Source organism: Impatiens glandulifera, chromosome 8 (genome assembly GCF_907164915.1).
Source record: "Impatiens glandulifera chromosome 8, dImpGla2.1, whole genome shotgun sequence".
NCBI classification, from domain to species: domain Eukaryota; kingdom Viridiplantae; phylum Streptophyta; class Magnoliopsida; order Ericales; family Balsaminaceae; genus Impatiens; species Impatiens glandulifera.
The window spans coordinates 11,278,155-11,292,853 of NC_061869.1; the positions used below are offsets into that span (position 1 = coordinate 11,278,155).

A 14,699-nucleotide genomic window follows, 5' to 3' on the forward strand; every position below is an offset into this window, starting at 1 on the left:
TTGAATGATTATGCAGCATATTTTGATTTCCAAAACTACTAATATCTCATCTTTCCCTAGCCGCCCCTAATTCTGCCCTAGTTGTTCGATGAGAGCAACTGCTCGAGTTTCCCTTTTTCAGCAATGCAGAGAACAATTTAAGCATTTCCCACATTCATTAAAAGTAAAGTTTTGGAGCTTTATACAGTTCTCTGATACACAAATCCATTTAAGAAAGGAGGAGAAGATAAGAACCCTTTAGGAAGAAGAAGAAACCCTTAGGAAGGAAGAAAATTCATTCAATATTCAACATAATGCCCTATTTGGAAATGCCCAGCTCCGGAGCTAGGTTTGAGCGATTTATAGGTGTTTCCAATCAGGACCATATTGCAAACTACTTATTTATACTACTATCAATAAATAACCGCCGCCTTCTAACTGCTAATAACAGTTATATTATTTACTAGCCTATAAAATACATATCACTTTAATTACAGAGGAAAAGACAGCTTCAACTGGTAAGTATTAAACTCTATAGCTTATAATGAGTATTTAACATTTTTCAGTTTAAACTATTATGATGTTTTCCTTTCTGTTTCTTCATGTGGTGACTTGAACTGAAATGGTTTGATTTTCTACTATAGATGTGACAATCAACAAATGCTATTTGTTATGATAAATATTTGACAGGTTATGAACTAATTCAACAAGGATTAAAGCTTCATTCAAGTGAGAAAACCTAGTTGAAGGTTCTTAAGACAAAACAAAGAATTAAAGGCTAAAATAAACTGTCTTTGACTATAAACATAAACCTATTTCAAATCAATGCATGATCATCATGTTGTTGAAGAAGATGAAGATGGATCAAACTTGTAGTGTTTGTCCACGTCGACGGAGACATCCCAAGTACAACTGAGACCCTTGGGTAAGATAACAAGATCTCCGGCGCCGAATTCCACAACCTCTGTCTCCGGCAGTCCTTTTGGGTATGCTTTAATCTTTCCCCTTAGAAAATAACAAGTTTCTTGGGCATCATATTTCAGTTGGTACTTCCCTGGTGAACATCCCCATCTATATTACAATGATCAAATCATTATACTTTAAGTATCAAAAGCCAGATAATAAATTAAAGAGACTTACTTAGGCCAAGACTTGATACCAAGTTCATCGAGTTCAGATTCTGTTACGTAACGATAATTCTCAGATTTGGTGATTCCCCTGCCATTAGAGCAAAACCTACTTCTTGATCAAATCTTCTGAAATGGTGTTCAAATATATATATATATGTTTACTTTTTGTTGTAGTTTGACCAAGAGCTTGTTTGATCTTGGGTTCTTGATCTTGGATTATTTGAAAATTCGGTTAGTTTGATTTTGTTTATTTGTTGTTTTAATTTATTTGGTAGTATGTTTGATAGCATATTTAATTTAATTCAGTGTTTACTCAAATAAATGTAGCAATTTATTTGAAAAAGTTAAATTAGAATCAAACTAGACAAAGTGGAGAGGATGGGTGTTCATAATTAATAACATTTATTTTTAATATATTATATGAATACTTAGATTGCTGATGATTTTTTTTTATCTGAAACATTATCTTGAATCTTGATCTATTTAAAAACATACAAATCAATTTAGTAGTTATATATTATATTTATAATGTAGTGATGGGTAAGGGAAGAAATCCATTTAATTAGTTAAAAATTAATATTTATAATTATTGGAGAAAAACATAAAAAAAAAAACTGAACAGGCTTAAATGAAAATTTATTTTTAAGCCTATTATTTATAACATGTGACTATAGTAAGCAACGGTTATGAAAAACATTACTTTCAAATAAAATTTAATAACAAAATAAATTTAAAAATAGAGGTTAGAAAATTTTATTTATGTAGGGGATACAATATTTTTACCCCCAATTTATATTATTAAAATAATCTTGAATTAATGAAATTAATTTTTAAAATTTTTATATAGGTTCATTGCTTGGGATTAACATAAATATAAAAGAGATATAGATAAATTGATAAATTAAATAAATCAAATAAATAAATTAATTTTTATTATTATTAATATTCGTTTATTTATTTTGTAAGAATATTTTTTTTTAATAAAGTACCTAGTCAACTAAGTTAAACTTGGTCAATTAAGTAAATTAAAAAAATATCAAACAAAACTTAAGGAGAAATCTAATAGTCAAATGGAAAGCAAGTGGTACGACCAAGTGATCTATTTAATTAAATGCTAGTATGTCTTGGTCCAAGATATGCAATTACAATTAATAAAATGGAAGCCCATGATTCAACCTACTAATCAATTACACCATTGGAGAAGTCAATGCACACTAGGTCACCAAACCTCAAGTCTTCATCGCCCGTCTGCGCTCAGAAGCGACCACAAATGCCTTTCCGCGATTTAAAGACTCCCGACGCCCATCGATGAGGAATCTCATGGGACCCACCATACAAGTTTGTTGTTTCCCTTGCTTCCCTCCCGCCTATTGAAGGCGATTTTGAAAAAAACCAAAGATCGATTGGGACCACCGTTTCCAAAACGATTTAAAGCCACGAGAAGGAATCTATATTGAAGTGGCCAGTCCAATAAGTTGTTTTGCAGTTCATCAATTGAAATAATGCTAAGATATTTTGACTCTTCAAATGAACAAACTATATAGGCAAAATCAAGGGTCATCGATTTTAGTATATTTTCAACAACATCCTCATCACTTACCTTGCCTCTGTGCTGCCTCATCTTGTTAACAATGATTAAGGTACGCGAAAAGTGTGCATTACAGACTCTCATGCCTTCATCTGTAACACCTTAAAATCCTTTTTGAGAGTTTATAATTATGATCGTTGAACACAATTAGTTCTTTCATTGTTTTCTTCATTGAATCCCGAATGCTTTTGGCTGATCCAAATATCTAGAATAGTCCGAAGAACTGTCATATTAATAGCCTAAAAAGATAGTTTTTTGCCTTCAAATTCTTTTCTTACCTTTGTTGAGTTATGAAGTCTATACTTATAATAAACTCTAAAATAGTTAATTAGAGTTTATTAGTTTATATTTGGTTTGGGCTTGGGCCAAATTAATAATTATTTAGATTTTATTACCTGAATATTACCTTATAAATATGTTATTATTATTAAGGATTTACATTAAATAAGACAAAATTCTAGAGATATAAAGTGTGAGGCAAAAACTTTGTATTTCTTCTTCTTCATAGTGAAGTCTGATGGCGGCTGAAATTAACGTAGCTCATTTGAGTGAACCAATATAAATCTGTATCTTCTTGTGTTATTCTTTTTTGCGTTTTTATAGATCGTTTCAAATAGATCAGATTTGGGGGATTCCAAATTCTAACAATTGATATACGAGGGAGTTTAAGATAGATCGGAGCATTGGAAACGATGACAATCGAGAACAATATAGGACACGACATTGGAATATTCGATGGAAAAATATGCCTTCTGGAGGATGCAAATTGAAAATTACATATACAGAAAGAAACTGAATAAACCAGAGAAGATGGATGAAGCTGAATAGAAACTCCTTGATAGACAGGTTTTGAGAGTTGTCCGATTGACGTTAGTCAAAGACTATTGCTCACATAGTAAATGAGAAAATCACAATGAGTCTGATGAAAACTTTTTCTGGTATATATATGAGAAACTATTTCCAACAACAATGTACATTTAATGAAAATACTCTTCAATTTAATGATGGTTGATGATATTTCTGTCACTACTCATTTAATAAAATTGTGAATCAATTGGTTTCTATTGAGATTGATTTTGGGGACGAAGTTAGTGCCATTATTTTGTTAACATCTCTACCAAATAGTTAGGAATCTATGAGGGCAACAATTAAGGTGAGCATATATTGGGTTAATCCAAACCCCAATCTTAACCCAAACCCAAAATATTAATTTGGGTTGGATTGAGTATGAGTTGGGTTGAGTTAGGGACATAGGGTTACCCAAATTAAATAAATTTAATTTAATTATCTCTTATCAATCTAATATAAACTAACCATCTTCCAATTTCAATATATTCTATTGATTTTTACTACCTTGATCTTCATTACAATCAAATGAAAAATAATTGAAAATTTTAAAACTCATTAATAATATATTTATTAATTATAGTATAGTCAAACATAACTAACCTATCATTATTATTCTAAAACTCTTTAATTAATTAATTTGTTTATAAAAAATAATAGAGTTTACCATGTTCAAGACTTTATTTAGTATGAATGATTTAAATAATTCATATTAATCTCACCTATTATTTCTTCAACAAATTTAGTAATTAAAATATCAAAATAATTTAAAAAAAATTAAAATTGTGTTAAACGGATAAAAAAACGTATAATAATGTCAACGGAGCAAAAAATAAATTAAACGGATCAGAAATGTTAAATGTGTCACAAGTGTGTTAAATGGGTCAAAACATGTTAAACATGTCAAAAACGTGTTAGACGTTGGGGTGTTCAATATTTGGTCAGAACCGAATTCGAATTCACCGAAATCGAATTCTAAACTGATTCGAATTCAAATACGGTTTTCAGTTTAGTTTTCGAGTTTAGGTTTCAACTCGAAAACCAAACCGAAAACCAAATTCATTTTTTTTATTATATATTATATAGTTTATTAAATATTATATATTAAATTATCATGGACCTCATACTAGATCCTTATATTAAATTCATAATCCCTCATTCATTTTCCCCTTTCTATAGTCGTCCACACCTCTCAACCGCCATATATTATCGTCGTTGACACTGTTTTACTTTCGTCGTTCAATTGTCGAATATATATTGGCGTTGAGTCACTAAGCTTAGTTTGCATGATTTATACTTTTTTTTAAATTTAAGTAGATAAGATCTCTTTAACAAATTATTATTTTGTTAACTCATTTTGAGATTTTTTTTTATCTTATGGGTAGGTGATGTTCAATATTTGGTCTAAACCGAATATCCGACCGAATTCGAATTTATTCATATCGGTTCAGTTTTTGAATTTGCTTAAAAAAAATAATATTTCAAAAACTCGAACCAAAAACTTGAATAACCCGAAAACCGAACTGATGAACACCCCTAGTTAAACGTGTCAAAATGTGTTCAATGTAAGAAAAATGTGTTAAATGTGCCAAAAACATGTTAAACATGCCAAAAACGTGTTAAACTTGTTAAAAACATGTTAAATGTGCCAAAACATGTTAAATGTACCAAAAACATGATAAACGTGTCAAAAACATATTAAACGTGCCAAAACGTGTTAAACATTTTAAAAATGTCAAAAACGTGAAAAACATGTTAAACATATCAAAAACGTATTAAACGTGCCAAAAATGTGTGTAATAGATTAAAACAAGTTACATACTTTAAACGTATTAAACGAGTCAAAACAGATCAAACGAATCAAATATTAGTTATAAAAACGTGTTGAATAAATAAAAAACCTATTAAATTAGATAAAATGAATAAAGTGTAGACACTTTAGACCATTAATTTAATTTTATAAATTAAACTTTTAAGTCTAGTTTATTATCTCAATCCTAGTCTCTTTTAAGATTCAAGAATTTATAAATTATAAATTCATTCGGACAAACATAAATGAATAAAGATTAATTATTTTCTTAATTAATTATCTAATTAATATTTTAAACTAAACACAGCTTAATGCCAATATAAACATCCAATTAACTAGGTCTTGGGCGCTTACAAATATATATATATATATATATATATATATATATATATTGAAAATTTATAAAAAGTTAAAATAAAAGTATTTTTTTTTTAATTAAGTGAATTTAATTGTTAATAGTATATTTGATTTAAAATAATGCAAATAACCAAGATAAAAAAATAAGAATTTATGATTTTTTTTCTGCAAAAATTTAACTCAATCTGGCTTGGTTAGTCCTAATTGATATTTTGTTTTGGGTGTTCAGATTAAAATAAAAAATTCATATGAAAAATCAAATTTTTATATTTTTAGAGTGATTGAAAAAATTGGAAAAAGAAATGAGAGGCCAAATTTATCTCTTTACCCTCTCTTCTTATATATATATATATATATATATATATATATATATATATATATATTTTCAGTTAATAACATTATATCACTTTATCCTCACTCATTTCTTCTTACAAATTTTTTTCTCCTATCTTTTTTTTATCATATTACCTATCTTTTAAATTATTAAATTATTTAATTCAAATTAAAATATTCTTATTTTATTTTATAAATTAAAAATATAAAAAACATATTAATAATTTAACTTAAATAATAATAAAAAAGCAAACTTTTTCAAACAAATTATTTATAAAAAAAGAAAGCACTGCAAGTCTTTTTGGAAAGGTAGTCTGAAAACTTTTGCAAGAATAACTTCCAATCAGATTCATATGTCTTTGTTAACTAACAGTCCTGGGGATATTTTCGGAATTCCATTTATTATCATTTTTATTTTTATTAAATAAATTCTATTCTACATCTGAAACACATTATTCCTAATTGGTTACGGTCATAACTGCATCCCTCTTTCTCACCTCCTTTCTTTCTCTCTCTTCTCTCTTTTAACAAACAGAGAGGAGCATGAGAAGAAACGCCCTCCTATTCCCAGTTCTATTGCTATGTACAACAACACTGTTCGTCAATGCCGGAGAACTTTCCGGCGACTATTCAAAACTCTCCGGCATCATAATTCCTGGCTTCGCTTCAACTCAGCTTCGCGCCTGGTCAATCTTAGACTGTCCTTATTCTCCTCTCGACTTCAATCCTCTCGATTTAGTCTGGCTTGATACTACCAAGGTCATTATTACAAGAGTTCGTTTCTATCTTCTTTATCTTTCGTTTCTGTTGTCTTCGTCTCGTCTCTGGCACCGGAACATCATTTTGATTGAAAATAAGTATTAATTAACCGTTTGTTTGCTAGTCCTGCATTAGAAATTTCTTTTTCATGTATGAAATACTCGCGGATGATCCAATTGTCTTGCAGTTACTTTCGGCAGTGAATTGCTGGCTTAAATGCATGCTTCTGGAACCGTATAATCAAACTGATCATCCTGAATGCAAGTCTCGTCCCGATAGTGGTCTTTCTGCTATCACAGAGCTCGATCCCGGTTATATAACAGGTTTCATATACATTCTCCATTTACTTTGTCTTTTTTGCAAGCTCAGTAAGTGATGAGAACTTTCAGGACATTTACAGATGCTTGTAATTATGTAGACTGCATATAATAGCAAGTTTGTTGGATTTTGAAGGATTAAGCATTTCATGATTTTCTTTCAGTCTTTATCTATGGTTGAATGGCTATATTTTGAGTTATTGCACTAGACATGCTCCGATTTATTCGTTGATAGTTAGTTTCTGTTGATAACATTAAGCTTATTTCTTGGGGCTTATTTGTGTAATGTCGATTATTGATGAGTATATGGCTTGTAAACAATTGACATGAGAGTCTGGCATTGCTCTGTTCATGTTTGGATCAGGTCCGCTTTCTTCAGTATGGAAAGAATGGATCAAATGGTGCATTGAGTTTGGCATTGAAGCTAATGCAATCATTGCCGTGCCTTATGATTGGAGATTGCCACCATCAAAGCTAGAGGAGCGTGATCTTTATTTCCACAAGCTGAAGTTTGTAAAATCTTGCGTACATCTCTTGTGCATTTCATTTTCGATATTTTATCTGTGTATTGTAATTGCAAGTTGGTTATACTCTTTGATTACCTCTGAATATGTCCATTTAACTTAGTTAGAACTTATTAATCCACTTCATGATCATGTGTTTTGCTCTTTACTACATCTCAACATGTTCGTAAAATCTCCTAATTGATGGGATATTCCAGAAGTTTTTTCATATGAAATCAGTAAAAACTTTTTGTATGCTCCATGGGGTTCACTCAGATTCATTGATTTTATGTCTGGTTGTAGGCTTGATTTGCATAGATAAAAATATTGGTTTAGGTAGGGATCTTCCAATAATCAGTTGAATTAAGGAAAGTGTTGGTAGTCATATGATTAAGAGTACCAAAATAGTAGTATGCATATCTTGCTTGTTTTAATGTTTTTTTTTTCTGTCATTTATTTATTTTTGCAAATGGATCTTGCATCTCAAACAATGTCTGGTTTTCCTGTTCTTCCTTTCAGATTGACACTTGAAACTGCCCTTAAACTTCGTGGAGGACCCTCAATAATTTTTGCGCATTCACTGGGTAACAATGTCTTCCGCTACTTTTTGGAGTGGCTGAAGTTGGAAATTGCACCTAAACATTACATTCCGTGGCTAGATGACCATATCCATGCATACTTTGCTGTTGGTACATGAGATTTCCTGGTTCGATAATAACATTGACGTGAGACTCTTTTAGCTTGTAACTGATTGTACATGTTTGTCTCCTTTAGGTTCCCCTCTTCTTGGTGCAGTCGAGACTGTTAAGGCAACAATGTCGGGATTCAGTTTTGGCCTTCCTGTATCTGAGGTTCATGCTGAATCCTTTTTTTTTTCAGACTTCTCTAGTTGGTGTTTGAAAAGAATTGATAGAAATGCCTTTTAAAGCTATCTTATTTTTCTGTCTAAGCAATGATTATCTAATTTCAGACCATCAACTTTGAAGATTTGCATTGTCTTTTAACATGTAGGGTACTGCTAGACTAATGTTCAATTCATTTGGGTCTTCGTTATGGATGCTGCCAATTTCAGAATATTGTGGCACAGGTGATGTATATAGACATCATTTCTCTTCTTCAACTAAAAAGGGACAGAATACATACCATTGTCATGAAACTGAGTATAAGTTCAACTATTCTGGATGGCCAACCAATGTTGTCAATGTTGAAATTCCTTCAACGCGAGGTGAGACATATATGCCTCCAGATTAAGCAATCATCATTCGTATATTGAACTTCATAGTCTATAATGTCAAATATTAGGGATCAATGCTTATCCTTCAATTCTAGACGTTAAAGGGGCCAACTCATCGTCTGAAGAATGTAGATTACCTTATCAGCTGTCTTTTTCTGCTCGTGAAGTATCTGATGGAACCTTTTTCAGAGCAATAGAGGACTATGATCCTGACATCAAGAGAGTATTGCACCAACTACAGAAGTGAGTGGTTTAATTGCTATCTGGAGGAATACAGTTAAATATGTTTTAATACAAAATATTATTTTATAACTTAAAACACAAAAACAAATTAGGAAAATTACAAACAAAAATATGTGAATCGCAAACTATACATGCAAGTGAACTGTGATTTCAAAATCATTCTCAGTTTCAACTTTGAGAATATATCAATAAAATTGTGATTTTGATAAAAACTGTAGCAAAATTCAACTTTCCAACTAAACTTATTATGTAGAAATCCTAAGGTAATAAATAACACATACATACATTGCATACTATTTGTACATATTAAAAAATTACCTAATCTAGTATTTTTGGTAATAATTTTGACATTTGATCTTCATGGGACGAAAATTTATTTACTCAATAATATTTATTTATTGTGTTACATATACATTTTTCCTTTTAAGGTTGGTACAGAAAAAACAACAAATCCGATTTTGAATTATTTGCATCATTACCCTACACATCCATATGCAATTTATAGATTTTTTTAGAATTTATAATCCATTTTCTTAAGAAACATTGAATCTGTGCCTTTGGACACGACTCTTCAATCTGTCCTCTATTTTTTTCTTTTGTAACTAGGACAAAATTTGCGCCTTTGGACATCCAAAAAGCAATAGTTATAACTCTTCACAGATGGAACATAATACCAGGACAAAATTTGGATAATGAATAGTCAAGATTTGAACTCACAAACACAAGAAACAAGATTTATAATGCCATATCCAGTTACCTATTCGTCTAAAAGGGCATGTTTATAAATTGCTCCCAACAAAATAGTATTAATAAATCACTGCCTTATTTTGAGGGATTGTGGTCCATAGATCAAATATGTTGTATCACTATAATAGTAATTGCTTAAGTTCCGTGAACACTGATGGTTTTATTAATAGGTATGTAATACTCATGAGCTGCTAGTTTTATATTATAAGATGTGAACATGTAAACAAATGCCAAATTTTAATTTTATCTTGCTGTTTTCTTTGTCAAGCTATTTCAGTATTGTTATATGCATTGCCTTTTGAATTGGAATTGCCAATCCACGACGCTTGAAACCAACTTGGTTTATGTTAATCTGTCCTCTCCACCCGTATGTTTTATAGGGATGAAAGATTGTAACTTGAAAATGCTCTATATATAGTTTTATTTTATATGCATATTAATCATGCCAAAATTTCCAATACCATCCTCAGAGTTTATCTGTTTTAAATATGCATGATAGGATCTTCATACTTCACACCTTGGCATTAGTACGTTGATAAGATGCAAATTTAGCCAATCTTTGTCACTTGTTTCTGCGGTGTTTATTTCAGGTCATATCATGGTGATCCGGTGCTTAATCCACTAACCCCTTGGGAAAGGCCACCTTTACGTAACATTTTTTGTATATATGGTGTGGACATGAAAACTGAGGTATATGAATTTCTTCATTGATTTTAACTTCTAATTACAGCTTAAATCTTCATTGAATGCTATGTTTCCCCTAATTGAGAATTTATTTTGAAAGTTCATTAGTCCCATATTTTTGTGAAGATTGCAAACTTTGGGTGAAAGACCAAAGAAACCTGTGGAGTACATGTTATAATATGAATCTGTCATAAGTTACAAAATGAAAACCAAATAAACTCAAATTATATAAAAGTATGAAATCTGATGTAGAATGATCCACATAGCTCTCAAAGCGAACCGACAAAGTTGATGTAATAACAAAAATAGTCTTTGATGAACCGAGATCAAGACAAATCTTGAGTAGTATCTTGGAAAGTTGGGGAAATTAGTTTTAAAATCCTGTCTAATTTACCATGTATTTTGGTTCTCTTCTGGCTTTTAGTAGTAACTTGATATTTGCTGGCTGTCCTATTAATCAATGGTTCAAACTTCCATATCCCATATCTACTCTTTTTATATTTTAATATTTTTAACTTTATAAGCGATCAACATTTATTTAAAAAAAGATGTGAATGCGAAGTGCACTCACAAATTACAAGCGAAAGGAACCGAAGAAAGAGAATAAAAGACAACAAAATTGCCAAAAAATTAGATCCATATCATCTAAAGAAAAAGTGCTTCTATTTGTTAAGATGTCATTGGTAGTATGAATGACAAAATTGATCAATACTGCGACTTTCTTTGTTAAGAGAACTGATTAATAAATGACATAGAAACTATCACATTACGTGGTCATGCAAATTCATAAGAAAGAAAAAATGATCAGTTCATTGTTGTAATTACTCTCTTTGAAAGTGAGCTAGCATAATTTTGCAACCTACAGTAAAGTGGTTTTATATCTGAAGGATAGATTATGCATTCACAATCTTCATAATTGTCAAACAGGTTGGTTACTATTTTGCAGCCAGTGGCAAGCCTTATCCTGACAACTGGATTTTAACTGACATCATATATGAGATTGAAGGATCCCTATACTCCAGGTAACTCTTCTTTGTGAAATTACTATGTTGGACTGCAGATAAAAGTGATTGATTTTTTCTTCTCAATCTCTGACAATATTTTATGTCAAAGATTGAAGTTTATAATTTATGTCAATCCGATACATACTTTATGACGTTGTTCTGAATATTGCAAGAATAGGCCTTCCATAATTGATGTCTGAATAGAAAGTTGAAACATTTGAAAGAGGTTTTAAGCTCCACCTCATTCAGCTCCGGGCGATGTGTAACATAGCACCCTACAAATCTAGAATTTAGAGAAGAAATGTAGATGAGAAAAACCAGATTGCACAATATTTTCATTCATAACTGCTCACAATACAATACTTTACTATTTCTATGTGGGTTTTGATAGTTAGTTTTTGTGAAGGATTGAAGACTCTATTTTTGTTATTATAAAAATGTCTACAACCTACATTTATAAATTAAAATTAGTAGCACTACTACATAGTTGTAGTACACTTAACTAATTTAACTATTTACAATGGGGAAGAGAATCTCTAATTAGACTATTCAATTAATTTATCTCATAACTATACATAACAAGTACATTAATTACTGACACTTATCCTAACCGGCATGCTTCCCAACTACATATTTCAACCATATCATTAGGCTGTTCAACCGTATACTTCAACTATACCGTTAGGCTTCCCAACTGTACATTTTCACCATAGGGTATTAGCCCCAACTTTTTCCCTTATATCAGATACATAAAATCTTGATTCAACTAAAAAAGAGTGGCTACGAGACAATAGCCAAACAAAGGGTCGATGCTGAGTGGCGTCGTCAGTCGTGACTGCGGAGTTACATTGCTGAATTGACATACTCGGCATTGAAGTATTGCAGAAGGACGATGATGGAGTTTCTGTGGAGGTGATGCCAAAATTTATGTCGTTGATAATTCAGACTAAGAAAGCTGGATTGATGATTTGACTCAAAATTTGTGCTTTAGACGAGAAATTCAATAAATTTTTAATTCCTACTTTTTACTAGTATGGCCTCACTACCCTAGATATGTATGACATGATTCTCTGCTTAAAGATCTAGTCCTGCTTGTAGACACTAGAAACTGCTTTGTGTTTGAGTTTAATTTTAATTGTATGTGTTATTTGAGTTATTAAATGTTAGATTACAGCATTTCAAATTTTAGACCCTACTTATCTCAGTTGTGATCCTTTGGATATGCAGATTCTTTGCAATATTTGTGCAATCTTAATTTTACAATGTTCCATCCTAGATATGTTTAATTAACGTCATTCTTTCCTTAATTTGCAGGTCTGGGAATCAGGTAGAAGGAAACCCTGGAGCTACAAGTGGAGATGAGACGGTATACACATGAAAAATAAAGTTCGATTTGTTTTCCATCTTTTCAACACTGATGATTCTCTCTGGAGATGCTTATCATTTAAAGTTTGACACTCAGGTACCTTACCATTCTCTCTCTTGGTGCAAGAATTGGCTTGGACCAGAAGTGAACATAACAAGGGCACCTCAGGTATATTTTCTACTGAGTTGAGTTAGATGCATGGACTTTCTGTTTCTTTTTATGTGATGTGACATTATAGTGTTTCTCATGGCTACATTCAGTCAGAGCACGACGGTTCAGATGTACAAATAGAACTCAATGTGACGCATCATCACGGATCAGATATAGTACCAAATATGACAAGGATGGCCCGGACCAAATATATAACATACTACGAGGACTCCCAAAGTCTACCCGGAAAGAGAACAGCTGTTTGGGAGATTGATAAGGGTATTTCTCATTGCCCAAGAATTAAATGTTACATAACCAAACTGCATTGTTTAACTATTTAGTTGGTATATTGTTTTGTGTGTAGCAAATCACAGAAACATTGTTAGATCTCCGGTTCTGATGAGGGAGTTGTGGCTTGAGATGTGGCACAATATCCACCCTGATGCAAAATCCAATTTTGTTACTAAAGGTAGATCTCTCTTACTTTTCTTTTTTCTTTTTTTGAGTAGTTAAACAACAACTACTAAATGTAAAGTTATATGTATAAAAGCAAAACGCGGACCTTTGAGAGAAGATGACTGTTATTGGGATTATGGAAAAGCTCGGTGCGCATGGCCAGAGCATTGCGAATATAGGTATGCAACATTTGTCATGTTTGTCATCCAATATTATTATCCCACACCATCATCTAGGTTCAGTTTATGAGTGGAATTTGGTTGCAGATATCTTTTTGGAGATGTCCATCTTGGGCAGAGTTGCAGGTTAAAGAATTCTTCTGATGATCTTCTTTTACATTATCTATAGACTACAAGGTACAGTATACTTTTCCTTATCGATAGAGCGTGACATCTACAATCATCTCATGTCAAATGGTTTTGATAGTTTAAGGGCAAATTTCAAAATTGACGAACACCATGTCTCTGGTTTCGTTCTCCACATATATTATGACCTAATAACTAACTAAATACTTATTTTATTCTTCTGTTTCATTAGGAACTCTAGTCTTTGAAAAATGAGAATCGTGAATTACTACTACTTGTCAATTTAGAGGAGGATCAACTCAAAATAGGATAGACAGGTAACAACACATCTCACTCTCTATATTCATTCTATTGGTTTAGTTGGCTTGTTTGTATGAAAATAAAAGTATTGATGTCTTATGTCCAGGATCTAACAAGGACTGAATGTAATATCTTTTTGTTGGCGACTTCTAATGCTCATCTTGGAAATTTGGTCTAGAAATTATCTCCCCATAAAGAAAAAGGAATGAATAAAATAAAGAAAACCTTCCTTAGGAGCAGCAATATTATTTAGTAGTGTGTGTTGTAAATATGACTTAACCATGCAGCATGTTCTTTGCTTTAACTTTTCTGCCTTTGATTTTGATTCTTGACATAAATGGAGACCATGCTAGAATATGATTGAAGTAATTGGGATATGTATGTATGCAAAGGTTCTTCTGGTTAGGAGAAAGAAACAAGTACCTAATTATAACTTAGTGGTAAGTCAAATTGCCTAATCTGCCAAGACGATCAAACAAATAAATTTTAGTTTATACATTTTAGATTTGTTACATCAATTATGACCAACCGACCCTATTAGAAAACCTATAGAATCATTTACATTTACAATCTGACCTGGGTTTATTT

At 31.4% G+C, this 14,699-nt stretch overlaps 1 protein-coding gene across 1 annotated transcript; it reads left to right on the forward strand.

Moving 5' to 3' along the window:
* The first annotated feature begins 6,517 nt into the window (after positions 1-6,517).
* On the forward strand, positions 6,518-14,492 carry LOC124911995 (phospholipid--sterol O-acyltransferase). Its single transcript, XM_047452545.1, has 17 exons — positions 6,518-6,802; positions 6,990-7,125; positions 7,484-7,628; positions 8,142-8,311; positions 8,397-8,473; positions 8,634-8,847; positions 8,925-9,099; positions 10,437-10,536; positions 11,458-11,552; positions 12,849-12,900; positions 12,997-13,068; positions 13,161-13,329; positions 13,415-13,519; positions 13,601-13,685; positions 13,773-13,862; positions 14,044-14,128; positions 14,218-14,492. The coding sequence occupies exons 1-15, from the start codon at positions 6,587-6,589 to the stop codon at positions 13,852-13,854; spliced, it is 1,893 nt and encodes a 630-aa protein (XP_047308501.1). The 5' UTR covers positions 6,518-6,586; the 3' UTR covers positions 13,855-13,862; positions 14,044-14,128; positions 14,218-14,492.
* Positions 14,493-14,699: the final 207 nt, after the last annotated feature.